Genomic DNA, 26,989 nt, shown 5'->3' with positions numbered 1-26,989 from the left:
GCACAAGCTTTTCGCCGGCTGTCACCATTCCGTCGGCCCAGGTTCGCTCGAGAAGACCCTGATTGGCCGGAACCGATGGAGACAAGGCCAACCAATCCTCCGCTCATGTCTAGGGGGATTGCCTGCATCTCGGCGTCCAGCTGCCCCACCATCGAGCTACCCCACCATTGACGTCGGACGAGGGCGAGCATCATGTTAGGGAAGTGACAAGCACGAGAAGAGGCAACTTCTCTCAAGTCACAACTAGTGTGGCCAAGAAAGTCGGCACCATTTACCAGTGCACCCATATAAAAGCTGGCGCTTTACTGTATGCTACCAACCTACTGTTTTGTTGCTCCAGGAATCAATTCAAATTCGATACACTTACAATTGACCATCTTCCAGCATCGTGTCGGGTGGCGTCAGTAGCGGGCCATCCCCCCCAGATCGATCCTCCAACCTTGCCGATCGAGCCGTGTGGAGTGTAAACTGGCGGCCTCGTGTCCTGCTCTTCCATCCTACAAGTTCTGAAGAGAAGGCCGACCTGCCCCTGAGACAACTCTCTGTAACTTCCATCCAGCATCCTCTCCATACCTACACCAGAGATGGACACCCCAGCGATACCCTTACCCAAAGATGAACGGGAGCGCCAGATCCTCGACAAGCTCACGGTCATCCGGGACAAGCTCATCCTGCTGAAGCGCGATCGCACAAAATATATTCGGTCGCAGGATGTCATGGTACTGTACGATGAGCTCATTGAGCAGGTTAAGCACCTGAACGAAATTCGGAAGGGGCAGTGCCATGGAGAGAACCGATGTGAGGTGGCCTAGGTAACATGGCTCCAACAAAGACGTATGCTGACACCATACTAGTGGATAAGGTATTGGAGAGCTGCTTCCAGCTTATTTCGCTATTCTTCATGACAGTCGGGAGAACGAACGAAGCCCCGGCGGCGTATGCGGTGACCTCGACCATAAAGCGGCTGTTGGACCACCTGACAGAAGCCGGACTCTACTCGCCCAAAGACCTCGAGAGCATAGCAACCACACTCAGCAAGCTGGACGTCATCCTGGAGAACGCCGAAGAGACACACTCCCCATACCTGATCGAGCTGCTCGAGCATCGCACGAAGCTGTGCAAGTACATGCTAGCCAAGCTGCAGACGAAGCTGGACGAGATGGACAAGCCGCTTCAGGCGATATACGAGAAGCTCATCTCCATCATGCGATCCATGTCGTTAGCCAACACCAAGACTAAGGTAGGCCACCGAGCACCGTGTTACTGGCGATGGCTGACCTGGCCCAGTTCTCGACGAAAGAGGTCCTGAGACTACAGGAAAAACTCAAGGAGATAGATGCTTCTCGAGTAAACGGCAAGTTCGTGGACAAGGATGGCAAAGAGTACTCTGGGAGCGACACCGTATCGGAACTGCTGAGCCGCTGCCTGACCTGGTCCGACATAGTTCTCGACAGGTATGTGCTGAGTAATCCTCAATGTCTACTTCTCTAACACACACATCAGGAAAGGCGCAATCCCTGAAGCGTTCCGCGACAAGTACGAGGTGCTCATCCGGATTCGCAACGACTTGGAGCGCATTTCGATCACACAAGCGTGGTCGCTGCGCGAGACTGACCTCTACGACTTCCAGCGCGAGCTGGACAAGATCGACGAGGCGCGCGTCAACGGCAACTTCATCGATCCCGACGGCAACCCGGCCGAGCTGTACGTGCAGCGCACGCTGCTCTACTTGATTCGGCGCAGCTACGGCTACATCTACTACCTCATGTGCTCATCGGAACCCGTTTCGGAGGCGCTTTTGCCGGTCTACAACCAGCTGCAGACGCTGAAGCGATGCCTGGTGGAGGTCAAGAACAGTGGCGGTGTCAGCTCGGTGCGCGAGCTGTACCCTTACAGCTTGAAGCTCAATTCTATCGATAACATGCGGGTTGATGGCAAGTTCATGGTCGGGAATGATATCCCTGAGGGCCAGGGCAGCGTGTGCGAGCTGCTGGCGGAATGCTTTGACCTGGCGTATGAGTTGAGAGTGCAGGCGGATGAAATGGAGGATGAGGAGGAACGGCTGGCTCAGGGGCTTGGTGGGTCGAAGGATTGATCTACAAAAGACATGGCCGGTTGTGCGGAAGGCACGTTGTATCAACATGTGGTATACTATATTTGGCGCTTGGTGTTGGATGGGATCTGGGGAACGGGTTGACAGCGTTTTTGAGTACATTTCAGGGGGTATGAACATTGCATGGAGCGTTGAATTGATATATTGATATGGCCTGCTATGAGCTCTCATCATGCATGAAGTGATTATCTTCCTTCCTGGCTCATCGCTCTCCTGAAGGAACTTATTTCTGGGTCCTGAAGGCACACAGCAGAGGCCAGATTTGGGCCTGCACATCATACCCTGTCAACACCTTAACTTGCTTGTAGTAAACAAGGTTATATAACTTACGTTCTCGACATCCCACACACCAACCTGCGCGTAGACGTCCTTGCGCAAGATCTCCTTGATCTCCTCGCGGCTAGTGGCCTGCACGACCAGGGTGCTGCCGGCGAAGCTGAAGTCCTTGGGGTCGTCGGAAGTGGGGACGTCGTTGAGGACGGCGCCTTTACAAGGGGTCAGTATGGGCTTCCGTGAGAAGGGATTGTGGTGTCCAGTTTGGGGGGAGGAGATGAAGTGTGTGGATACGAGAGTATTGAAGGATGGGCCCGATGTTAAGTGAGAAGAGCCGCCGAGGGGGGGGGGGCAGGGGGGTGTATGGTATGAAACTAAATAGAGAAAAGATTCGTAGGAGGGTTTTGGTCTTGACATAAGGCTATATGTTGGTATGGAATTAAAAGAAAGCTTATACATACCGCCCATCTGATAGACGCCAGACTCCTTGAAGGGGCCCAGACCGGCGAAGTGCTGACTGTTCATGATTCCAAGATCAGCATTGAGCCCAATCCTCACTCGATTGACTTTGGATGGAGTGGTCACATACGGCCGAACCTCAAGCCTCTTTTCATGCGCCCCAGGGAAGTCGGGCACAACAACAAGCCACTCGAACTTCGGAGCGTCGGTAGCCATGGTTCTCACAATTGTTCTGTGGATAGGAGCAAAGCGGGGTTTGAAACTAGGAACGCTACAATTTCTTGCAACGGTGGTGCAAGCAGAGTTTGTTCTGGCCAAAAGAGTACGAAGAGGCCGGGTCATGGGGTGATGCTTGGATGTATAAATAAGGGCGTGAGAGGCGACCGACAGGATCGGACGGGGGTCAGGTACAATGGCCGATCGGTAGTGAACAGAGAGCGGCGGGTCGGCAATCGACGGGATGGAGGGGTCGCGCAGCGCGGGGCTCCGCTCGTTGCGAGTTGCGCCGAGCCCGCTGAGGATGAGAGATGCGGGGGCCAAGGCTGAGGGCGGCTTGAGACTTAGGGTCTTGTGTTTACAAACGAGGGGTGAGGGTGTGTCACACAGATGACAGAGAGGTCATCAGAAAGCAGATTGGGAAAGAGTTGAAAATTTAAACCATATCTCATTTTCCGCTTGTATACCGCTGTCATGAGGAGTTCATTCCCACACGGAGGAGTGAGATGGGTCCCTTTTAACGGTCCACGGGTGTAAGCCAGATGCTCATAAACACATAGCCGTATCCTCCAATTCCCGTAACCCCCTCCCTCTTTCTGCTTAAATACGCCCACGGTTCCTCAAGAAAGCGAGCAATCAAATATCTCATACGCATCATCGTCTTCAAAATTCATTATCGGGCGACAACGGGGCCCCCCTGATTCTCACTTCCTTGCCTACCCTCTCCTTTTGCTCTTCTCTTCTCTTCTATTCATCTCCTCGCCTTCCTCCTAATTAACCACCAGCACGGCGCTAGGCGTCAACCCAGCCTCGGCCAGCGTCTGCCCAAAGTCTACCTTCTCGAACACCTTCCGAGGGAACGTAGTCGAGAACTTCTCCACGGGCGCGCCCACCTCGGCCTCAATAGACTGTGCGACCTCAAAGAGCGTCGTCTCGCTCGGGTAAGTCTTCACCAAATTTCCGTTTTTGGTCTGCAGGCGCAACCGAGCCGTGGCGGTGCTAGAACCAGAAGAGGCAAATGCCGCAGCAGCAGACGCCGTTGGGGAGGGGGCGTTAGGCTGCACGGTGTTCGGGAGCCGGCCCTCACGGAGAGCGCGGGCCTCCTCATCGCGGCGCTTGCGCTCGAGACGGTCGGCCTCAATGCGGGCCTTGATGCGGCGCTTCGCCTCAAGGTCCTCGAGCTTCTCTTGTTTCTTGCGCTGGGCCTCACGGATCTGCTCCTTGCGCTGAAGCTCCTCCTTTAGATCCTGAGCTTCTTTCGTGTTCTTCAAGCGAATCTGTTCGTTCCGCTTGGCTTCCTCGGCCTCCTTGGCGGCTTGGGCCGCCTTCTTCTCTTTGATCTTTCTGCGAAGCTCCTCGAGACGGGCCTTTTTCTCTTCCTCCGTCAGAGGAGCGATCTCCTCGGTCGACTCGGAGAAGTCGGTGTGCTCACTGGGATGGTTAACTTAAAAACAGGCCATTGTGAGAGGGTGTTGTACATACGTCTTAGCAGCATGGAAGGTCGCTTGATCGTGGTTCCGGAACCGCTTGCCACACTCATTGCAAACTAGAGACCTGGCCTGCTGTCCGGCACCCGACGACTCGGCGCCCTGCCCGACGGTGATGGCCGGGCCGGGCTTGGCCTCTTCGGCCTGGATCTCCTCCAGTGATTTGTCTTGATTCTCCTCGAGCCAGTTGAGCGCACCCTGCACTGCTGCATGTCAGCATCGAAGACGGATGAAGAGAGATCATGAGCGCAAACTCACAGCCGCCCCCCTTCTTCAGGGCGATCTCGGCCTTAGCCGGGTCGAAGCCCATCTCCTTCAGGAGATCGAGATCTGAAGTGGTCATGATCGCTTATTCGAGATGGACAGAAATTGGATTAGGGAACTTTTCGCTCTAACAAAAAAGCGAAAGATTGTTGGCTTAGGAAGTTAAGATCTTGGTCTCTTCAGCTTAATATAGGAGAAAGATGTCTCGAGTCGTTTGCAGGGTGGTGAGTGCAGCCGCACTGGAACTGGAACGTTCTGCGATGGCGGGGTAGGTAGAAGTGAGATCAACCCGTGGTCTAAGAAACGCAATTCCGCAGATGATGATCCGGCCAAGAGCAATGAAACGAGAGTTCTAAAAACTGAATACAGTTCCAATTGGATTCGAATATTTGTAAATATCCGTCTAAGTATTCAATCATTGCCACTCAAACTAAGGCAGGCACACACCAAGCTTAACCCGGCACTGAGGAACACCTGCAGGCAACCATAGCGCTCGCTGCGCTGCCCCGCTGTCCGCTGCGTGACAGCCTGACAGTTAGAAGGGCTCTCGTCTACGCAGCGAACACAGCGGTTGTCAGCGGAGGCAACACGTCATTGAGGTGCGCCCCACTGGCACCCATATTTAATTGGCAGACTCACGTGCTCTCCCACCATTCGGCTGTCGGAGATCACTTGACGCACAGACCCACAAACGTTGATTGGCTGGACCTAAACAGCGAGCGGGTTCGCTCCAGCGCAGCGCCGAGAAGAAGCAGGGGCCAAGCCGAGCAAAGGGAGGGCCAGGGCCGGGGGGGTGGCCCCAAGGAGGCAGCAGAAGAGCAACTCACTCGCTCGCTCGCTCACTCAGCAGAGTAGCCCAGAGACCAGGCCAGCTTTTGCCGCATCACACTCTCGTCCTGTTCCATCTGTTGTTTGTCTTTGACAGTCTGAGCGAAGAGTCAGAGAGAGAGAGAGAGAGAGAGAGAGAGAGAGAGAGAGAGAGAGAGAGAGAGAGAGAAGAAGAAGAAGAAGAAGAAGAAGAGAGAGAGAGAGAGAGAGAGAGAGAGAGAGAGAGAGAGAGAGAGAGAGAGGAAGGACAGACTTGCGCATGTCGTAAGACCTGACCTCGACGCCTGCTGCCAACAACTTCGACCTCGACCTGACCCTTTTACCCATTTCATCTTTCCACAGCCATTGTTGTTGCTGGCGCTGCAGTAGCCCCCTTTTCAGCCTTCGCCCGCGCTTTTATAATCCTCGATTTCCGTTTCGCTGTCGGCCTTCCGCGCAACTGCAGCGTGTCCATACCTAGCCGCCCGCATCTCACCGTCGCCTTCTCGGTCGCTTCAGCATCCATCGTCAATCACGTTCCTCGCACTTCGCGACCCGTACTGAGACACCACATACCACTCGATACACATCCGCAACCATGTCGGTCGCAATCAATCCTCTTGAGCTTGCCTTCCGCAGTATGTTTGAACCGTCGTCGACCGGATCTTCTGGACATAAGTGTTTCCTGACGCCATGTAGGGCCCTTCACCTCGGAGGTCGCGCAGATCCTCAAGATTACGAATCCCAATAACCAGCCTGTGGCTTTCAAGGTACGACCTGGCTCTGCTTCGCCGTTGAATAACGTGGCCATCGCTAACGACAACAGGTGAAAACAACTGCGCCGAAGCAGTACGTCTCCCCCTCTGCAGCCCCCGATCAAACACGTTTTCTGACGATCCCAGGTACTGCGTGCGCCCCAACTCGGGCCGCATCGAGCCTGGCGCTACTGTCGACGTGTCAGGTGAGTTGCCTAATGCCCCTATCTGTGAGAAAATTACTGCCTAACCCCCAGCAGTGCTTCTGCAGGCCATGAAACAAGAGCCCCCGCTCGACGTGAAGTGCCGCGACAAGTTCCTGGTTCAGTCTTGCATTATTACCAGTGATAAGGAGTTTAGCCCCGTTCAGCAGATCGTGGGTTCGCCCGGCTTTAGAGCTACTTACGAACGGCATTGCTAACGACTCTAACAGTGGGAAACTGTCCAAAAGGCCGATATCCAGGAGAAGAAGATCCGCGTGGCCTGGTTGCCGCCGATTGAGGAGCTGCGTCCCTTCTCGACGCCCAGCCGGCGGGATACTACCAACGGCGTATGCGCCCTACCCTTTCCCCTGCCTTACGGCATTTCTGTATGCTGACAGCTATCCAGACCGAAACCCCCGACATCGCCGCCCCCGCCTACACTCCTGCGCCCCCCGCCTACGAAACCACCCTCGACGAGACGCCCTCCGTCCCCATCAAACAAGAGCCTGTCGAGACGACCTCTTTCATTTCCACCGTTCCCCCGGCACCTACACAACAATCCGCCGCCATCGACAGCAGCCAAGCGACAATCGACGAGCTTCGGCAGCAGCTCTCGCAGGCGGAGGAGACGATCGCGCAGCTCAAGAGGGATATGGATAGTGGGCTCCGGCAGCGGAAGGTTGCCTTTTCTGCAGAGAAGGAGGAGAAGAGCGAGAAGGTGTCGCAGGCGGCTGCGGAGCTGGCGCAGGTGTCGAGGCGCGGGACGGAGGGCGTGCCTGTCCCGATTGCGGCGTTGTTGTGTTTGGCCAGCTTTTTGTTGGCTTATTTCCTTTTCTGAGGGGCCACGCTGCTGGGGTAGTGTGTCTGGTTGAAAATTTGAGGTTAAATGTATTGGAGGTTGCTTTTTTTTTTTTGAGGCTTTGACGGAGGATTGTTAGCAGATTTAGGGTAAGGGATGGATAAGTGGGGTGACCACGCTGCTGTGCTCCGTTGTTCTCCATATTGCCTTACCTGTTCTGATACAGGTCTGGGGTCTATATTTGGAGATGTATCATGGGGCGCTTACGCAGGTTCTTACCCCAAACCTTGTCAGGCGGTTGCGGAACTACGTACCAACAAACAGACGGCAAGAGAAGAAAGATACCAGGTGGACTTGCCTACCCTACCAATGGATGGAATCGGATCCATGGCATGGTTGGGAATGGATGGATGGATGGGACAGGATGGGATGGATGGGTCGGCTCTAACGGACTTCTATTGTCGGGACAAGGTAAAAGGAGTTTCGTTTACGAGCAGCAAGCAAGCAAGCACGAATGGTTGGTTGGACGGAAACAAGGGCATGGTTGGTCTGGCCTTACAACAGCTAACAACACATTGGCTTATTACTCCATCACTACCTTAAACCTTACCTACTTACTGTCTAGTGTTACTTTCTTTTTCTGCCTTTTGACGCTACGTCTACTACACCTACTGTTTTATTTTCTGTCTTTGTCGTTTGCTGTCTTTTTTTATTATATATGGAATGGTAGTTTGTTATGGTCGACGCTTGTTTGGTTGCTCGTGGGGAGGAGAGAGAGAGAGTGTGTGTGTGTGTGTGTATGTGTGTGTGTTTTTTTTTTCTGATGCTTGTTTCGATTTTGGAGGGGGTTGGGGTTGTTGTCTACTCTGAGGTGCCGATCACTATGTGTCTGTCTTAATGATTGGTGATGTTTCCAGAGGAGGATAAATAGGTCTGTTTGAGGATAGATAGCTAGGTAGGTACCCAGGTAGGTAGGTTAATGGCAATTGGAATGGGCTATGGGCAGTGAATTAAACACTTCTTCTCTCAGCTGAGCATCACCAAGTATACGACTTGTGTGTAGCGTGTGTAGTCGAAGTTGGATGTGACAACCATCATGCAGAACTCGAATGCTACGTACCCCGGCCCGCAAAGTGGGACGCTACCACAGATATGGATGACGTACCCAATCCTTTGTTCCCGTCCTTGATCCAAGTGTGCCGTTCATGCGTCGTCGACGTTAAGTGTTTCCGGCTATTTGGAACGCATAAACTTTGTCCGACAAGCCTCGATTCTTTAGTTTTTGGGTCGTTGTAACCTGAGGAAAGGACAGTTGCTTGAGCCACGTGGTGGTGACGTTCTTTATGAGCTGATTGTGTTATAGTGGTTGTGCTACCGTCGAGGGATTGGGTTATGTTTCTGACCACCATGGCGAAGCTCTCAAAAAAAAAAATAATGCTTGGTGTACTCACCAAAGAAAGATCCTGAGAAGGTTCAATAGAGCTGTCATCAAAACTGTATCTTAACATGGGAAACTGAAACGTCTATTCGACGGCAGGATCAAGAACCGATACGTCCAAGGGCTTAAGCACTCATAGGTGATGGTCAAGAGATGAACACAGAAACCGCGGAATAGTATATACTTGAGAACGCTCTATGTGATAGAAATCTACAACTTTGCGCGTCCCTCCCTCTTCTGCATGGTCTCGGCAACAATACGCCGCTGAATCTTGCCGGTAGCCGTCTTGGGCATGACGTCCGTAAAGTATACCTAGTAATTAATACAATCAGTACTTGTCCCCAAGCAATCTCTCTCCATAACAGCAAAACTCACCTTCTTCGGCACCTTGAACTTAGCCAGCTTCTCCCCCACCCATTTCTTCAGCTCCTCTTCATTCAGCCTGTGCCCTTGTTTCAGAACAATGGCAACCCCAATATCCTGCCCATACATCTCATCCGGAATCGCAAAACTAACCGCCTCCGACACAGCCGGGTGCCTAGCGAGCACATTATCCAGCTCAATCGGCGAGATCTTCTCACCCCCCTTATTAATGAGCTCCTTGATCCGCCCCGTGATAATCACATAGCCGTCCTCATCCTTCTTCCCCTGATCTCCCGTGCGGAAGTACCCGTCCTTCGTAAACGCGCTGGCGTTCGCCGAAGGGTTGTTTAAGTATCCCTTCGTCACGTTCTCGCCCTTGATGCAGATCTCTCCCTCCTTGCCTTGCGGAACGGGATTGCCCGCGTCGTCGAGGATGACGACCTCTACGCCTTGGCCTAGGCCGACGGTGCCCGGCTTGCGTTTGCCTGGCGGCAGCGGGTTGCTCGTCATTTGATGCGCAGCCTCGGTCATGGCATACGCTTCGAGGACGGGCGCGTGGAAGGTTTGTTCGAGCTGGTGGAAGACGGTTGGGGAGAGGGGGGACGAGCAGGAGCGGATGAAGCGGATCTTGGGGAGGGGTTTGGGGACCGGGTGTTTGAGCAGGATTTGGTGGATTGTGGGCACCGCGGTGTACCAGTTTGCGCCGTGGGCGATGAAATCGCGCCAGAAATCCGTCGCAGAGAAGCGAGGGGGCACGATCATCGAGCCGCCGGACAAGAGGGGGGCGAGTAGGCCGCAGAGCAGGCCGTGCACGTGGAAGAGGGGCATCACCAGCATGGTGCGGTCGGCGGGGGTGAGCTGATAAGTATTTTGGATGTTGCGCATGGTGCGAGTCAGGTTGCGGTGGGTGAGGGGGACGACCTTGGGGCGGGAGGTGGTGCCACTGGTGTGAAGGACCAGAGCGATGTCGTCGGGCTGGGGGACGAGGGACGGTTGGGAGGGAGCTCCCTCGAGCAGGCCGCGCTCCTTGACATCAAGGGCTACTTCGCGCTTCGCAGAGTCCCAGTAGCACTCGGCGATGGCGGCGCGGAACTTTTGCGCGGCCTTGACGGCTGGGGAGGCGGCGGCGTAGGCGCCGCGCGGTACGAGGACGATGGCTGATTTGACGTCTTCGATGTAGAACTCAAATTCTTCCTGCTTGTAGTTGGGGTTGAGCGGGGCCGCGATGGCGCGCTGCCAGGAGGCGGCCAGGAAGGAGACGATGAACTCGTACGAGTTGACCAGGGCGATGGACACTGGGGAGGACGTGGTGATGCCCAGAGCGGCGAGCTTCTTCTGGAAGGAGGAGACCTCGGCGACGAGGTCCTTGTAGGTCACTTCGAGGGCGGGCTTTCCGGGCACGATGACGGCCACGGAGTCGGGAGCACCCTGGATGGCGGACTGGAGGGTGGTCATGGTCACAGTGTTGTTCTGTGTACTGGAGTGGGAGAGTGGGAGAGTCCGATGAGACGAATGGTGAAAGGATGTAAGTGGGGGTATCACGACTCTCTTGTCGTCGATTTCGATGGGGTCAAACTCAAATAAAGAATACTGGACCGGCCGGCGTCAACTGCAATACAGAAGAACCCTCAACGGCAATAGGGCACAGTCATGAAAATTCTCAAGACGTGGCGCGCAGAGAGTCTGTCGTCAGTGGTCGGTGGTTGCCGGGTCCTGGCTCCATTCCGCGATTGTGTCATTGGCGCTATCGACAGGGGTCACAGCAGCGCTGCCGCAACGGACCGGCAGCCGAGACAAGCCATTGTCTGTTGTGGCTGAGCTCGGGAAAATCAGCAAAAAAAATAATAGAAAATAAACAAAAATTTAAAAATATTTGAATTGGATATCAATGATCTTCCAAGGCATTGCACGATCCATCGCATCCTGATGAGACTTCGCAAGCTTCGGCTTAGTCACCCGGCGACGCACTGTGCCCACACCTAGCCAAGTCCAAGTGGGTCTACAGGGGCTCCGATAAGATAAGGATTTGGAAGGCAAGCTCTCGATCTGCCATCAAACGTCACCCAGGCGATCTGAATCATATGCCAATCACTTCCCCAAAGCACACCCCTATCATCACCCCCCGCCATGTCGTCAAAACGGTACGCCTTCGTCCCAATGGACGATGAGCCGGCGCCATCCAAGAGCGACCGGCGCGACAGGGACAGGGACAGGGACCGCGACCGACGAGACAGACGAGACCGCAAACGCGACCGCTCGCATTCAAGATCTAGGTCCAAAGATCACTACAGAGACCGCTCCCGGTCACCTAGCTACAAGAGCCGACGCCGTGACGGTGATGACTCGCCCCGACGGCGATCCCGCTCGCCACGCGATCGTTCATCGAACACCCATTCAGCGACAACGACGACAACCACTACGCTCAACAAAGACGACGACCGCGAAGCCAAGCTCGCCGAGCTCCGTCTCAAGTCGCGTCAGCAATACCTCGCCAAGCGCGAGGCCGAAAAGCTAGCCCTCCTGCGCAAGCAGGTCGCGGAGGAAACAGCCGAGCTGCGGTCCGGCGTGCACCTGACGGAGCGCGAGAAGGCTGAGTTCGCCAAGAATCGCGAGATCCTTCGGTTAGCCGAGGAGCGCGCGCGGATTGATGATTATCAGGATGGCTACCGCTTGCCGGACCAGTATGGCGTCGATAGCAAGAAGAAGGAGCAAGCGCTGTACAAGAGGCATGTAGAGAGGGACGAGTTCGGGAATGAGAAGCATATTACCGAGTACGAGGAGTGGGAGAGAGAACAGACGCGCGCGGCCAAGGCGCAGATTAAGAGTCGGGAGCGGGAGGATCAAGGGGAGTATGATTTCTTGCTGGATGAGGATGCGATTACGTTTGTGAGGGACGCGGCCGCGGCGAAATTTCAGCCGCCGTCGGATGGGTTGACGCCCGAGCAGAGGCTGCTGAAGCAGAAGATTGAGGAGGCTGAGCGGGCGCAGAGGACGATCCAGGAGGTGCGCAAGAGTTTGCCGGTGTACGCCTACCGCGACGCCTTTCTGGATGCCGTCAAGGAGTACCAGGTCTTGATCCTAGTCGGTGAGACGGGTTCGGGTAAAACGACACAGATCCCGCAGTACCTACATGAAGCAGGCTACACCAAGGGCAACCGCAAGATTGCCTGTACCCAGCCGCGTCGAGTAGCTGCCATGAGTGTCGCGGCGCGTGTGGCAGACGAAATGGGCGTTCGTCTGGGCCACGAAGTTGGTTACTCGATCCGTTTCGAGGACTGCACGAGCGAGAAGACCATCCTCAAGTACATGACGGACGGTATGCTCCTGAGGGAAATGGTCACGTCACCCGACCTGGCTGATTACTCCTGCATCATGATTGACGAGGCGCACGAGCGGACGGTGCATACCGATATCCTCCTGGCCCTGATCAAAGACTTGACGAGGGCCCGTCCCGAGCTGCGGCTCATCATCTCATCTGCCACGCTCAATGCCGAAAAGTTCAGCGCCTACTTCGACGACGCGCCCATCTTCAACGTCCCTGGCCGTGTGCACCCCGTCGAGGTGTACTACACGTCCGCGCCGGAAAGCAATTACCTCGAGGCCGCGCTGGTCACGGTTTTCCAGATCCACGCGACCCAGCCCGAAGGCGACATCCTGGTCTTCCTAACAGGTCAGGAAGAAATCGAGCGAGCGTGCGAACGAGTGGAAGAAATCCGTCGGAAACTGGGCAAACGCGTCCCCGAGATCATCGCCCTCCCCATCTACTCCAACATGCCCTCGGAGATGCAAGCCAAGATCTTCGAGCCGACTCCCCCAGGAGCTCGGAAGGTTGTGTTTTCGACCAACATCGCCGAAACCTCCCTCACCATCGACGGCATCGTCTACGTCATCGACAGCGGCTATGTCAAGGAAAACACCTTCTCCCCCGTCGGCACAACCGGCCAGTCCACTCTCGCCGTCGTCCCCTGCTCCCGCGCCGCAGCCAACCAGCGCATGGGTCGTGCCGGTCGTGTCAAGCCCGGCAAGTGCTTCCGTCTGTACACCAAGTACGCCTACCTGAGCGAAATGGACGAGTCACCCACCCCCGAGATCCAACGCACTTCTTTGTCCTCCGTCGTCTTGCAGCTCAAGGCCTTGGGTATAGACGACCTGCTCGGATTCGACTTCCTCGACCCGCCGCCGACAGAACTATTGATCAAGTCGTTGAATATGCTCTACGCCCTGGGCGCACTCAACTCCGCCGGTCAGCTGACCCGCGTTGGCAGACAAATGGGCGAGTTCCCTACGGAACCAATGCTCGCCAAGGCGTTGATTGCTGCCACGCAAGAGGGGTGTGTGTCGGAGGTGTTGACCATCGTGTCCATGCTGGGCGAGGTTGGGACGCTCTTCTTCCGGCCCAAGGACAAGAAGGTGCACGCTGATAGTGCCAGGGCGAGATTCACGGTCCGTGACGGAGGCGATCATCTCACGCTGCTGAATATATATAACCAGTGGGTCGAGGCAGAGTACTCGCCTATTTGGGCAAGGGAGAACTTCCTCGCCCAACGGTCGCTCACCCGCGCACGGGATGTGCGTGATCAGCTTGCCAAGCTGTGTGACCGCATACTCGACGGGAGCGAGGCGAGCTGTGGAGGTGTGAACAACCCGACTCCCATTCTCCGCGCCCTAACGGCGGCGTTCTTCCTCAACGCCGCACGCTTAAACAGGGCAGGGGATGGGTATCGCACGTTAAAGAACAATATCACGGTGTATGTGCACCCGAGTAGCGTCGTGCGGGGGATGGATCCGCCGCCGAAGGTGATTATTTACCACGAGTTGGTGGTCACGTCGAAGGAGTATGTACGGAGTGTGATTCCCGTCGAACCGAGGTGGTTGAGTGAGTTTGGGGCACATTATTATGATAAGAAGGATGTCGAGGTGTTGGAGGCGAAGAAATTGCCTAGGAGGTAGGCATTGGGGGTTGAAGGGAGGGGGGGGGGTGTTATATAAAAGGTAAGCCGACTTAGCGTCTAAAGAAGGGTTCGGATGAGACGAAGGGTAATAATGTATGTAATCATTGTGGTTTGGGACGGCGTTAGGATAGGTTTTGGTTAGAGATATCCGGCATTTAAAACATGAAAAAGTTATCTGTTTTAATTCAAAGAAGAAATGGCTTACGGCTTAGTGTTGGGTCAATTAACACCTTGTTCCCTCAGCACCCACGAGTCGAAGCCCAGCAATAATCACGACCTTACGACAGATACATGTAAGTTAATTACAGTAAGTTACACAGGTCCTTGATATTTCCCCACACCGCCCCACATGACAGCCCCAGAGCTCCATTCTGCCCCGGCGATCCTGTCTCGCGCCTCGCAGGCAAGGCTGACGGCATCGTCGACTCTTTTAAACCATTCTAACACCTCCCACTTAAACTCATTCTTCCTCTAGCCCATTGAACACAAGAAGAAGCAATAATAACAATGTCAGCGCCGCCTCCATCAGGCAGAACAGGCCTCTCCCTCTACGCCAACCTCCTCGAAGAGGAATCCGCAACCATCTCCCGCGACCCAGTCTCGAACACCTCCAACGCCAGTGACGACGCCTCAGCAAAGAAACCGATCGACCCCGCCCTGCGCTTCCAACCCATCCGTCGGCCGCAAATAAAACAACCTGCCAAACCAAAAGCCCCAGTTTTTGCCAAAGCCGCCGCGGCAGCAGCAACAGCCCAACCAGGCGCAGCAGCCACAGCCGTCCCAGCCCCAGCACAACGCAGCACCCTCGCCGACTGGGCCGCGACAGAAGAAGATGAGTGGTTGTACGGGACGGGGGAGAAGAGACAGCGTGGCGGGAGGAGGAAAAAGAAGAAGAAGATGCAGGAAGAAGAATATAGGGAGACAGATTGGGATGAGTTGTATGACCCGGCCAGGCCGACGAATGTGGAGGAGTATTTGAGGAGTGAGGAACGGGTGAGGGAGGTTAGGGAGTGGAAGGAGGTATTGTACGCTCATAGGAGGGGGAGAGAGGAGAGTGAGAGTGAAGGGGAGGGGGGAAGAGTGGGATTGGGGAGTAAGTATACGTGGAGATGTATGTTTTCGGGAGTGGGAGAGGTTGCTAACGTTAAACAGATCAGTTTGCTCCGCCACCAACACTGTATGCGCCACCTCCGCCGTCACCTCCGAAGCCGTCAGCATCTATACCCGACGACGAGACTGGAGAGGAGGCATACCGTCGACGGTTGGCCATGTCCGGCCTGGCAAGGCCCCCTCCATCACCTTCTCCCCCACCTCCGGAGCCAGGAGGAGAAGAGTCTGCCCCTCCTCCTCCTCCGCCTCCTCCGCCTCCTCCGCCTCCAGAAGAGCCCTCAGCTCGACCCCCTCCCCCGCCGCCGACAGCAAGTTCAGCTACTATATCTCGTGCTCCAGTACGGTATACTCAACCCGCCCCCGACACCTCAACTCCCATGGACCTCGATTCAGATCACTCCGACTCCGGCGAAGTCAATTACGACAACATCATCCTGCCCCCCACCGCCCCCGACTCATCTTCCTCTGCCCCCTTAGGCACCGAAGGCGAAGCGCCCCCAACCAAGCTGCGTGGGAAAGTCTTTGCCCAAAAACTCATGGAAAAATATGGTTGGAAGCGCGGCACCGGTTTGGGAGCCAACAATTCCGGTATTACTTCTGCTTTAAGAGTTCAGATTGAGAAGCGCAAGCGGAAGCCGGATGCTGAGGGAGGAGGGTGGGCGGATCCCAAGGGGGGAAGAGGCAGGATTATTGCTCCTAAATCTTACTCTTCTACTGCTAAACAAGAGGGGGAGGGTCAAGGGGAGGGCAAGTTCGGTAAGACGTCGTGTGTAGTTGTGCTCAAGAATATGCTGGATAATATGGAGGATTTGGAGGCGGAAATTGAGGCAGGACTGGGGCAGGAGATTGGCGAGGAGTGTGGCGAGCGGTATGGGCGGGTTGAGAGGGTTTGTGTGGATGTGATCGGGAGGAGGGTGTTCATCAAGTTTGTGGAGGCTGTGAGTGCGTTGAGGGTAAGTTCCCCTTTCTCCAATTTTAAGAGGTCGAGCTGAAGACTGACCGATGATGATGATGACAGGCTGTAAATGCTCTTGAGGGGAGGGTATTTAATGGGAACTCGATTGTTGCGAGATTTTATGATGAGGAGAAGTTTGAGGCGGGGGATTATGATGGGTAGAGGGAAACATTTCGTCCTCAGAAATGCCACGATACCCCCTGCATGAGATGATGCTAGACGAAGCCTTCTCGCAGAAAGAATGCCTCATGGAACTTTGACTTTTGATGATCAGGTTCATGACTGGTGTGAGGGATATCAAAGGAGGGGACCAGATACCCAAAGCTTAATAGATGAACTCGGGTTCTCAATGGAGTAATACTGAAGCTCGGGGGGGTATTTATTACCTATGACTTTGTCTTTGTCTTGGAAGCCTCATTGAATCAAAACCAAAAAAAAAAAAAAAAAAAAAAAGATGAGCCATTCCTCTAATGACGACGGAAAGGGTTCAGTCCTGCCGTCCATCAATAATCTGGTTCCTTCAAAGCCTGGCTTTCCCCTTATAATCCGCCTTCAACGGGACTTTCGGATGATCACCAGCCAACTTCAAGCCCGTAATCTTCTCGAGCTCATCAACCGCCTCATATGCCCTCCCAAGCGGGACCTTGATCGTCCCAAACCCAGCATTCTTCGCGGCCTTCAGATTCTCCCCAATATCATCCAAAAACACAATCTCATCCGCCCGCACACCCTCCTCCCAATTAATCCCCTCCTCCCTCGCAGCCCGGCCCCTCTCCGTCTTTGCATTCGCCCTCGCAAACTCATCTACCTTCTTCAGCGCCAGCTGGTAGATCCTCGGATCCGGCTTCCTCAGACCGACGTGCGCCGACGAAATAAACACGTCAAACAAACTCCTCAGCGGATCCTTCTTCGGATCGTCGCTCAACGCAGCCAGCTCGTGCCCGGGGGGAAAGATCACTGTGTTGCTCAGCGCCGCGATGATGAATTTCCCTGACTTGCGCAGCGCTTGAAGGGCAGGGAACATCCAGGGGTCGGGTGCGCGCGCAGAGCGCATCATGTCGAGGAACATGCGCTCGGCATCGATTTTGGGGAGAGGCGGGACTCTGGCGGGGAGAGAGGGGTCCCGCTTGCGCGCGACGGTATTGTAAAAGGTTTCCCAGCGGGAGGGGTCGTGAAGGTCGGAGGAAAAACCGGCGTACCAGGTCTTGTCGAGCGGCACTTCCCCGCGTTCGAGGCGGTGCCACCACCCATTAGGGGCGGTCCGAGAGATGGAGTAGTTTACCCAGCCGGGAGGGATGTTGAGGGAGAGCTCGGTGTTGAGGATTTCTTGGAAGGGGGAAATGACCTGATAGCAGTTAGGTCCCGGAACTGGGAACTGAACGTGGCTTTATGGGTGGGGGGATCGTACGCAGACGCCGCCGATGTCAAAGAGGAGGACCTTTGGCGTTTTTCGAGGGGCCATGGCTGCGATGATTCGGTTTCTTTCTTTTCCTGTTGTTTCTCTTGGAACTCCTCTATTTAAGTAATTACTCCGTAACTCCTGGCTGTAATAGCAAGCAAAGGTTGAGGGGAGACAAGCGCAAGACAAGAAGACATCTTCACCGGCTATCGTCCCCCGGCGTGTAAGTCGGCGTCGAGAACCTCGGCTCGGCTCAGCTGCCATCAGCTACTTATCGATAAGTATCCGAGAGGTTCCCTAGTCTTATCGATAAACTATAGGGGTCGTCCCCAACCCGAGTGCTGCCCCTCGTCGCCCACCCTGGTTCGCGTTAGGGTTGTGGGGTGAAATTTGGCCCACGAAATATTTCGAGCCGCCAATTTCTATCTTCGATTCTTGCAACCCGTCGACCAGCAGGACCAGTCCGCCCACGACAAGCAGTCAAAATGGTGAGTTAATACCACCGCAGGTCATCGCGTAGCCATTGCGGCATCGCGAATGGGAATTGGAATTTCTGAGCATTGGGAGAGTCAAAGCAAGATGCTTCGGAGGGGATGATCTGAAGCGCAAATTGCTGACTCGGGGATTCGCGATCAGGCCTTCCACAAGCTTGTGAAGAACAGCGCGTACTACAGGTAAGCAGCCTTCTTAAAGTCTAATTATTTTTTTTTTTTTCCTTTTTCTTTTGCGACTCGCTGACTCCTCTCAGCCGCTTCCAGACCAAGTTCAAGCGCAGGAGGCAGGGCAAGACCGACTACTATGCCCGCAAGCGCCTGATCACCCAGGCCAAGAACAAGTACAATGCGCCCAAGTACCGCCTGGTCGTCCGTTTCACCAACCGGGACATCATCACTCAGATGGTGACCTCGGAGATCAACGGTGACAAGATCTTCGCCGCCGCTTACTCTCACGAGCTGCGCGCCTATGGCATCAACCACGGTTTGACCAACTGGGCTGCTGCCTATGCCACTGGTCTCCTGCTGGCCCGCCGTGTCCTCGCCAAGCTGGGTCTGGATAAGACCTTCACTGGTGTTGAGGAGCCCAACGGCGAGTACACCCTCACCGAGGCTGCCGAGACTGAGGACGGCGAGCGCCGCCCCTTCAAGGCCATCCTGGACGTTGGTCTTGCCCGCACCTCGACCGGTGCCCGCGTCTTCGGCGTCATGAAGGGCGCTTCCGACGGTGGCATCTTCATCCCCCACTCCGAGAACCGCTTCCCCGGCTACGATATCGAGACTGAGGAGCTCGATACCGAGGTTCTCAAGAAGTACATCTATGGCGGCCACGTCGCTGAGTACATGGAGACTCTCGCCGACGACGATGAGGAGCGCTACAAGAGCCAGTTTGTCAAGTACATTGAGGACGATGTTGAGGCCGATTCCCTCGAGGAGCTCTACGCCGAGGCCCACAAGCAGATCCGCGCTGACCCCTTCCGCAAGTACGTCAGCGACGCTCCCAAGAAGAGCAAGGAGGAGTGGAAGGCCGAGTCTCTCAAGTACAAGAAGGCCAAGCTGTCCCGCGAGGAGCGCAAGGCCCGTGTCGAGGCGAAGATCAAGCAGCTCCTCGCCGAGCAGGACGAGTAAATGGTGGATGTTGGAGTGGTGGTGTACTAGGGATTGGACTGGCATCTGGGCTTATGATGGTCATGGCTGCTTGTTCTCGTTCTCGTTCTCTTATCGGGTTGATGACCAGAATATGGGCGGGACATTTATGGTGGAATGACCGGGGTTCACAAAAAAATGCTCAATGCCAATTACAGATTCCGAGCAAGCATAAAAAAGTTTTTCATCATCGTGCACGAGATGGATTGCTATTGCTGTGGCCTTCCGTGCCTTGTGTGACGGATGACGGCGCTTCCCCTCGCTGGGCCCAATGAGATGGGACAATATCGGCTGTCCAGGCCGCCAGGGGCAGGCGGTGCCGGTGATGATGAGGTCATGCGGACTGCGGGCGTTTGGCGTTGGTACACTAGGCATTGGTACACTAGGCGATGAATGGGAATACATGGGACACCAAGCACTGCATATGCGCATTGTTCTTAACTGATCGAGTATGATATTCTTTTGTGTTCGATGTTGCTTCGAGTTGGTGGATGTGTAACTGTAACAAGCCCACAGACCAGGACTGGAGGATGGCCGATGGATGGATGGATCGACTTGATCGTCAACTCCGGCAATTTCATGCTCATCAAAGGATACGGAGCGGCCGGGATGGGGATGGGGCCTGTTGTCCACCGCTTGCCCCTGCAGGTCCACGTCAGGGAGGGGGGGGTCCATCCATCCATCCACGATCGGGAATGGGGCAAGGGACACTCCAGTGATTCAGCTGGGCCTGAGCTAACTTGTGTTTAGTGTTGCTGCTGTGCTTGAGACAGGGCTCCAAGTTTCCTGCGGTCCAATGCTGTGTAAGTGTAGCATTCAATTTTTGCCCTATCAAAACTGTGTGCCTGTGCCTGTGCCTGTGCCTGTGCCTGTCTTAGATCAGCAGAGTCGTTGACGGTGTTCGGGCTACAACAGGTGAAGTGAGCGTGTCTCTGATGGGATGGCGAGGGACATTATGTAAGGCACGTAAGGACCTAGGGCAGGTAGATAAGGGCCCATCGGTAAAATACATATCCGAAGGCGCCCTTGTAACCCAGCCGTTATTTTTTACCGATGGGCGGCAGGCGACAGCCGACCCGGCAAGCTGACCCAGTGCCCCAACGCCCGCGACCCTGGTCTGGTATGGACGGAACCCAGAAGTGGGATGCTGCTGTGGTGGATGGTCCTAGTGGCAAATGGGACGCTGGCTGGCAGGCCGTGGGCAGTGGCAGAGTGGGATGGAGTTGGTCAAGTCGGGTTTGGGGGGGAGGGGGGGGGAAGGCGGGCAACTAAGCTGGCGGGCATGATGGATATCTAAGGTAGCGTCTTGGCTGGTTACCCCTTGGCCAACCGGGCTACATACGCTATGATAGAGTGGGTTTGGTGGATGTGGATAAGATAGGTACGGATTACTTACGCTTTCGTTCGCTCGCGGCGGCGCGCTACTTTCGAGCGAGCGAGCGATGTTTCGCCCGACCCGAGCGATCGACCGATAGACGTTAGTGTACTTGTAGGTTGCTTTTAGGTTCGTCGGTTTTTCCTTTTTCTTTGAAGCAGTCCACCGGCGCTGCACTGCAGCGGGCTGACGTTGGCTGAGGTGTTCCTGGATTAAGTCCATTCTTGTTGTTGTTGAAGAAAGGAAACGCTCTCTCTCTCTCTCTCTCTCTCTCTCTCTCTCTCTCTTGATCGTCAGTCGTCAGTCACTTGGGACAGCATCAGCCGCAGCGCCCCTCCCGTTCGTACTTGTACAGCATTACGCTGCGGATTACGTACAGCATCAGCATCTTACGAAAGGTAGCGTACCCTTTCCAGCCCGTCCTACGATCGACCTTTGTCCTGTCTTGTTCAGCCAGTCCCAAGAAACAAGCAAATTCTCCCGTTTCCAATCCAATTCCATCCCAAGAAAAACGGACGCACCTGCGCAGTGCCAGCGCCAGCCGCGGGTGTGCGAAGCGAGCCCAGCAAACGGACACTGAAGAGGGGCTGAGTTGGGCTTAGGTTTCAAGCATTGATTCTTGGCCTTCCTGTCCTGTCCTGTCAGGACGCGCTGATTGGATTGGATTGAAGTGTGTATCTGGTTGATGAAATGGCTGCCCACTGGATGGAAGCTTGATTTTGATAACGTCGGTCGGGATTTCCATCGGGGCTCCCAATTTCTTGGGGCCTTACCCGGGCTGGGCGAAAGATACAATACGCAAAAGTAACACTATCATCTCAAGGACGGACTCCCCTGAGCTGACTTTGTGTCTTTTCTCTTTTTTTTTTCTTTTTTCTTTTCAGCATACCGAGTTTATCTACCATCCTGCTGCTTGAAGATCGACGACGAGCCATGGCGATCTCGATAGCGCTGTGACGAGTTTACGAAGGAACGAGCGTACGAACGGAGCACCGAGACAGAATCGACGAGTGCAAGACAAGCGTCATCTGGCATATCCAGCATCTCCCTGTCTGCACGCGAAGCAAGGAGCAAGCAGGCAGGCAAGCCACCACCAAGCAAGCCCTCGCTCAATTAGCAGCGAACCAAGGCGACGGACATTGGACAAGCCAAGCCCCGCCGACAAATAACGAACCCAGGCGCACCACTGCATACGCTATCTACGACATTCCGTCGACGTCGAGACCGTCGAGACCGTCGAGAATATAACGACGCGATTTTCTTCTAATTCTCACGACGTTGCTTATCAGCAACCGACCACAGCCGGGAAACGCCGATCTCAACAAGCATATAACTTTACTTCCGCTACGAACTGCTGACCGCACCCCGGGCCTGGCCCAGTCTTATTACTTGGGTCGCCCCCCGGTCGTTGTCACGAGTAGGTGGTGCCCCGCTTGCTTGTGACTGCGACTGCGACCAGTGCCGACCGACCGAACGAACGAACGAACGAACGAAACGAACGAACGCTCAACAAACGAAAGTCACGAGGCCAACTTCCTCTCCTTTTTGGCATTTGGCTTGATTGAGTTGTTGCCTACGCAGCATAATTCTTCAATCCGACCCGCATTCGTGACTCTTTGTTTTGTCCTGTGTTGTTTTGTTGGTTGGTTCAAGGGAAACAGGGCCCTTTTTTTAATCCGACATCGCATCGCACATTGTCGTATGTGGTGGCGCCGTCTGCCACGACGGTTTATTACAGAGTGAAAGTGTGCTTATCGCCGCAAAGATGGAGCACATCGCGAGTTTAGATGTGAGCTGGATGACGCATGGGAGCTCGAAAGGTTCGCATTGCCGCCTTGTCTCAGCAATGGGGAGAGAAGGGGGGGGGGGAATGTTTGTTTTCCAGGAGACTGATGTGCTTGGCGTCTGTTAGAAAAAATATTCTCGAGGAGTAACTCACGACGAAGCTCCGTGACGAAAGAGACCTTATCGAACTCGAACTCGACCTCGAACCGCGAGTCACATCCCCTGACGCAGACGGCACAGCCGAACCCAAACAGCAGCAGTAGCAACGGAAACGCTACCCCGAGCAGTAGTACCAACAATGCTCCAGCACCGACCTCGACAACCCCGAGCCCCGCGAGCAATGCCCCCGAGAAGGACAGCAAAGATGGAAAAGAGGGCAAAGAAACCCATGCTCTACCAATTCCCCTCCTCCGACGCTCCAACTCTGCCCGTACTCTCCTAGGCGGTAGTTCCTCCGACGACAGGAAACCCGTCCCCTCGCCTCCTCAACGCCGCAATTCCTGGTTCGCCAACATCTCCTCTAAATTCTCCTCCAGCAGTAGTAGCAGTCATAACCAAGCCCCTCCTGCGGCCGCAACACCCGCAGCAACATCCCAAAGCCCACCCCAAACTAGCACTGCTGCTGCTAAGCCTGCCGAGTTCGTCGTCCCGAAGATTACGCCTGCCAGGAATGCGGTCCTGCAACATGCTGCTAAGCATGATGGCGATGGACCTTACATTCCCGCCCCCCCAAGGACAGGACCGACCGGTGGGCTGCTGCAGGTGTTTAGACGGTTATCCTCTTCCTCGTCGAGCGCGAACTTGTCGCTTGGCAAGGCGCATAACCATGGCCTGGTAGAGAGAAGGGTTCTGAATGTCGACAAGCACCGCGAGCGCTGCGCGATCAGCGGGCTGGATCAAGCCAAGTTGAGGAGGGTAGCGTTCTGCGTGGACGTGGAGATTGCGCCTATGCCGCGGTATGTGGACGATGAGAAGGGGAAAGCGGGGGCAAAGAAGAAGGATGGGAAGAAGGCTGAGGGAGCCGGTGCTGCGGGCGCGGGTGCCGGTTCCTCTCAGGGGGAGCAGAGCGCTGCCAATGGCGCTCAGGGACAACAACAGCCCGTCAAGACCCTGACGGCTGCTGAAGCCAAGAAAAAAGAGAAGAAGAAAAAAAGCGAAGAAGAGCGCAAAGCTAGGAAAGAGAAGCGCCGCCTCCAGGCAGAAGCAAACGGCACCATCCCCATGGAGCTCCACTACGACAGCGATTCTTCTTCTTCCGGAACCACCCCAACCGCCCAGGCTGCTCCTAATAACTGCTCCGGCACTCCGGGTAGGACCCAACCCACGCCCACGACTAACCCCGTCCGGATATACCGCCGCTGCTGCCAGCTCCGGGAGACGCCCATTCTTAAGAAGATCACGGAACAGCTCGGCGATCCGGCCAACGCGTCGACAGAGTATCCGGGCATGGTCGAGAAGCTGGATTTGACGGGGTACTGGCTACAGTTGACGGACCTCATCACGTTGGGCGACTACCTCGCTGTCGTCCCGATCCGGGAGCTAATCCTCGACGGGTGTGGACTCACCGACGAGGGATTGCGCGTCATTTTGGCGGGGTTGTTAGCAGCCAAGAAGACGAGGCCGCCTGTCGGGGGTCGGTTGGCTCGTAAGAGGAGGGGGAGTACCGTCAATGGGGAAGGAGAGTTGCTTCCTGGCACGGAGCAGGGGGGTGTCGTGGAGAGGTTGGTGCTGAGGAATAATAAGTTTGGACCGGAAGGGTGGAAGCATTTGTGTTTGTTTGTGTATTTGTGTCGCACGCTGAGGATGCTGGATTTGGAAGGTGTACCGTTTCCTAAGCAGACTGCGATTGTCCCTGAGGGGCAGCAGAGTGTCGCGCAATTGTTGTCGAAGAGTTTGGGGGAGAGGCTTGGAGGGGCGACGCTCAGTTTGCTGGGGCTGGGGAACACGGGGTTATCGGCGGAGCAGTTGGGGTTGGTGATTGATGGGGTTGTGAAGTGTGGTGTGAGGAGGTTGAATTTGGCGAATAATGGGATTGATGCGGAGGGGTTGAGGCATGTAGCGAGGTTTATTAAGTCTGGCGTGTGCGAAGGGTTAGATTTGGGAGGAAATGATCTCTCTGGGGAAGGACTGGTTGACATCCTAGAGGCCGCCGTGGGTGAGGCCGCTGCTATGGGTGAGGAGCCCCCTAGCACCGATCCGGCTGCTTCCCAGCAAGAGGAAAGCGGTAAAGAGGGAGAAGAGAGTATGCCAGCAGAGCGTGAGAATGCCCAGAGGGAGAGTATAGAGGGTAAGGAGGGCACGAAAGAGGGGAGTATATCCTCCAGCAAGGAGACCAAGCCCGAGCCCATGGACTGTCCCCTCTGGGCTCTCAGCCTGGCCGACTGCAACCTCACGCCCTCTTCTCTCTGCAAACTCCTCCCGGCGCTGGCTCGCCTCAAGCACTTCCGCTTCTTGGATCTCTCCCACAACCAGGACCTCTTCCGGTCTGACCCCAGTGCGGTTGGCGTCCTTCGCAGGTAAGCCTTTTTTTTTGTTTGTTTGTTTGTTTGTTTGTTTGTCTGTCTACACACACATCACGGTTTCTCCTCTGACTGACTCTCTCAACAGATACCTCCCCAAATTCCCGACCCTCAAACGCATCCACCTCGCAGACTGCTCCATGTCCCCCGAGCAGGCCATCGCCCTATCCGAGATTTTGCCCGAGATCCCTGGTTTGGCACATATCTCTCTGTTAGGCAATCCGCAGCTTGCTGAACTTGCGACTAATGCTACCACTGAGGAAGCCAAGGAGGAAGCGTGCGCGCTGTTTGCGTCCCTCCTCGCTGCTGCTAGGGTATCGACTAGTCTCGTGGCTGTTGACATCGAGGACCCGTCGGAGAAGAGCACTGATCTGGTCAAGGCCCTAGCCAAGCAAGTCGTTGCATATTGCCTACGGAACATGGAGCTTGCTGCGGCGGCAACGCCGGGGGCGCAGCCGCAGCAACTTCAGGCTCAGACTGTGGCCGAGGAGCAGGGTCAGGGTCAGGGGCAGAGCCAGGAGGGTGAGATCAAGCCTATGTCCAAACCTGTTGAGCCCGAGTACCCGGATGTGCTACAACGGCTCGTCGGACACGACGTCAACTTGTCGAGTGGCATGGATCCGGACGTGGATGCCGCGCCGGATGATGATTATGTGATTGGTGGCACGGGAGTGGTAAAGGCGCTGGCGTGTTGCTTGAAGAATCGAGGTGATGGGGAGGATGGTTTGAAGGAGGGTGAGAGCGCGGGTGAGATGGTGCAGGCCAATGGGGCTGCCCAGGGGGGTAGCTCTGGGGCTAAGGCCAAGGAGACGTCGAAGCATTTGTTGTTGAGTGCGAGGAAGATTCGGTTGAGGCTGCAGCCTGCCATTAACAAGGCAAGGGCTGCAGGGACGGATACGCATGCTTATCGTAGGTCGCCTGGAAGTGTCCTTTGTGAACGGGGATTTTTGGCTAACAAGTCACAGATCGCCTCATGTTCCTCGACCAGACACTCGCCAACGTCATCAAGCGCTTCGAGACAGAATTCCCCGACACCCGGCTGCCCGATGCCCCGCCTACCCCTACAACCAGCACTTATCCCGGGGCGGATCTCTCTGCCCCTGATGCACAACAGGCGCCTTTAACAGAGGAGCTTACCAAGGTCGACTCGAACTCAACTTCCAACTCCGACAGTGCCCTTACCGGCCCCGACGGCGCTACTACAGCAGCTGCAGACCCGACCTCAGGCGGCTACGCCTCCGACGACGGGCAGGACGCAGACGAGGGCACAGAGCTCATAATATCCCCCCCTCTCTCTCGCTCCAACTCCCTCCTCTCCCTCTCCTCCAAGGCGCTAGCCAACGAGGAAGCCCGCGTCCTCCGCGCAGGTCACACCTTCCGCGCAAGCTTTGTTGCAGTCAACGAGGCCGGCGAACCGCAGATTGACCAGCCCCTTCAGGGCGAGGAAGATGCTCAACCTGTGAACGGAGGCTATCATCAGATCAGGAAGAATGAGGATGATCCGCCTAGCCCGAGGACTGTGCCGGTTTTGGATTCGATTGTGACGGACTTACCACCGTTGCCGCCCTCACCAACGTCCCCGACCTCACCGATGACTACGACACGGGGGTCGAGACCCCAGATTCCCCACTCTCCTGCTCCTAACCCAACGGATACGGCTTCCTCTCTGGAATCTTCTATCGACCTTATCAACGCTGACCCGAGGCACGCTAGGCTCTTGCATGAGCTGCTGGACGAGTTGGGGGATGAAACACTCAAGAAGGAGGCTGCCGAGAAGGGGATAAGTGTGGTGTTCAAGCTGCGCAGGAGGGAGATTCGCGAACAATTGAGGCAGGCAGCGGAGAAGAGTGAAGAAGGGGAGTGGGAGAGGTGGGTTGAGAGTCTTAGGATGGCGAGGGTTAATATACGGGTGGGGGATAAAGGCGAGGAGATGGGGGCTGTTGATGAGAGTGCTGTTGAGGATTGAGAGTGAGGGAATGAATGAGGACAGGAATTTTCGTGTGGGCTTCAGTTCAGTTCTGTTCAATTCGGGAGTGTATGAGTACCTGCCAAAGCATGTAAAACTTAGATTGGGAGG

General features: G+C 55.4%; 8 protein-coding genes across 8 annotated transcripts; 5 read left to right on the top strand and 3 right to left on the bottom strand.

Annotated features, from left to right (window-relative positions):
- Positions 1-584: 584 nt before the first annotated feature.
- CTHT_0063700 (uncharacterized protein) lies at positions 585-2,095 on the top strand (the record flags this gene model as incomplete). Its single annotated transcript, XM_006696613.1, has 4 exons — positions 585-798; positions 855-1,240; positions 1,288-1,454; positions 1,504-2,095. 4 exons carry the CDS (start codon positions 585-587, stop codon positions 2,093-2,095), a joined length of 1,359 nt encoding a protein of 452 aa, XP_006696676.1.
- A 241-nt stretch (positions 2,096-2,336) lies between these two features.
- Positions 2,337-4,891, bottom strand: CTHT_0063690 (uncharacterized protein; the record flags this gene model as incomplete). Its single annotated transcript, XM_006696612.1, has 7 exons — positions 2,337-2,381; positions 2,444-2,598; positions 2,848-2,903; positions 2,976-3,412; positions 3,841-4,492; positions 4,544-4,751; positions 4,807-4,891. The coding sequence occupies 7 exons, from the start codon at positions 4,889-4,891 to the stop codon at positions 2,337-2,339; spliced, it is 1,638 nt and encodes a 545-aa protein (XP_006696675.1).
- Positions 4,892-6,217: 1,326 nt separating this feature from the next.
- Positions 6,218-7,415, top strand: CTHT_0063680 (putative VAMP- associated protein; the record flags this gene model as incomplete). The annotated part of the gene is made up of 7 exons (XM_006696611.1): positions 6,218-6,257; positions 6,319-6,389; positions 6,446-6,468; positions 6,522-6,580; positions 6,635-6,750; positions 6,808-6,924; positions 6,984-7,415. The coding sequence occupies 7 exons, from the start codon at positions 6,218-6,220 to the stop codon at positions 7,413-7,415; spliced, it is 858 nt and encodes a 285-aa protein (XP_006696674.1).
- A 1,609-nt stretch (positions 7,416-9,024) lies between these two features.
- Positions 9,025-10,632, bottom strand: CTHT_0063670 (coenzyme A synthetase-like protein; the record flags this gene model as incomplete). The annotated part of the gene is made up of 2 exons (XM_006696610.1): positions 9,025-9,126; positions 9,190-10,632. The coding sequence occupies 2 exons, from the start codon at positions 10,630-10,632 to the stop codon at positions 9,025-9,027; spliced, it is 1,545 nt and encodes a 514-aa protein (XP_006696673.1).
- A 672-nt stretch (positions 10,633-11,304) lies between these two features.
- CTHT_0063660 (putative mRNA splicing factor) lies at positions 11,305-16,356 on the top strand (the record flags this gene model as incomplete). The annotated part of the gene is made up of 5 exons (XM_006696609.1): positions 11,305-14,123; positions 14,373-14,422; positions 14,644-15,222; positions 15,282-16,192; positions 16,258-16,356. 5 exons carry the CDS (start codon positions 11,305-11,307, stop codon positions 16,354-16,356), a joined length of 4,458 nt encoding a protein of 1,485 aa, XP_006696672.1.
- A 358-nt stretch (positions 16,357-16,714) lies between these two features.
- CTHT_0063650 (uncharacterized protein) lies at positions 16,715-17,656 on the bottom strand (the record flags this gene model as incomplete). The annotated part of the gene is made up of 2 exons (XM_006696608.1): positions 16,715-17,539; positions 17,603-17,656. 2 exons carry the CDS (start codon positions 17,654-17,656, stop codon positions 16,715-16,717), a joined length of 879 nt encoding a protein of 292 aa, XP_006696671.1.
- A 422-nt stretch (positions 17,657-18,078) lies between these two features.
- CTHT_0063640 (60S ribosomal protein uL18) lies at positions 18,079-19,215 on the top strand (the record flags this gene model as incomplete). The annotated part of the gene is made up of 3 exons (XM_006696607.1): positions 18,079-18,081; positions 18,230-18,267; positions 18,342-19,215. 3 exons carry the CDS (start codon positions 18,079-18,081, stop codon positions 19,213-19,215), a joined length of 915 nt encoding a protein of 304 aa, XP_006696670.1.
- Positions 19,216-22,373: 3,158 nt separating this feature from the next.
- CTHT_0063630 (uncharacterized protein) lies at positions 22,374-26,878 on the top strand (the record flags this gene model as incomplete). The annotated part of the gene is made up of 4 exons (XM_006696606.1): positions 22,374-22,397; positions 22,634-24,909; positions 25,001-25,821; positions 25,878-26,878. 4 exons carry the CDS (start codon positions 22,374-22,376, stop codon positions 26,876-26,878), a joined length of 4,122 nt encoding a protein of 1,373 aa, XP_006696669.1.
- Between the last annotated feature and the right edge of the window lie 111 nt (positions 26,879-26,989).

Source organism: Thermochaetoides thermophila (genome assembly GCF_000221225.1).
Source record: "Thermochaetoides thermophila DSM 1495 unplaced genomic scaffold scf7180000011821, whole genome shotgun sequence".
Lineage (NCBI taxonomy): Eukaryota > Fungi > Ascomycota > Sordariomycetes > Sordariales > Chaetomiaceae > Thermochaetoides > Thermochaetoides thermophila.
The sequence above is the reverse complement of the archived record's forward strand: the minus strand, read 5'-3'. Positions and strand labels throughout refer to the sequence as shown.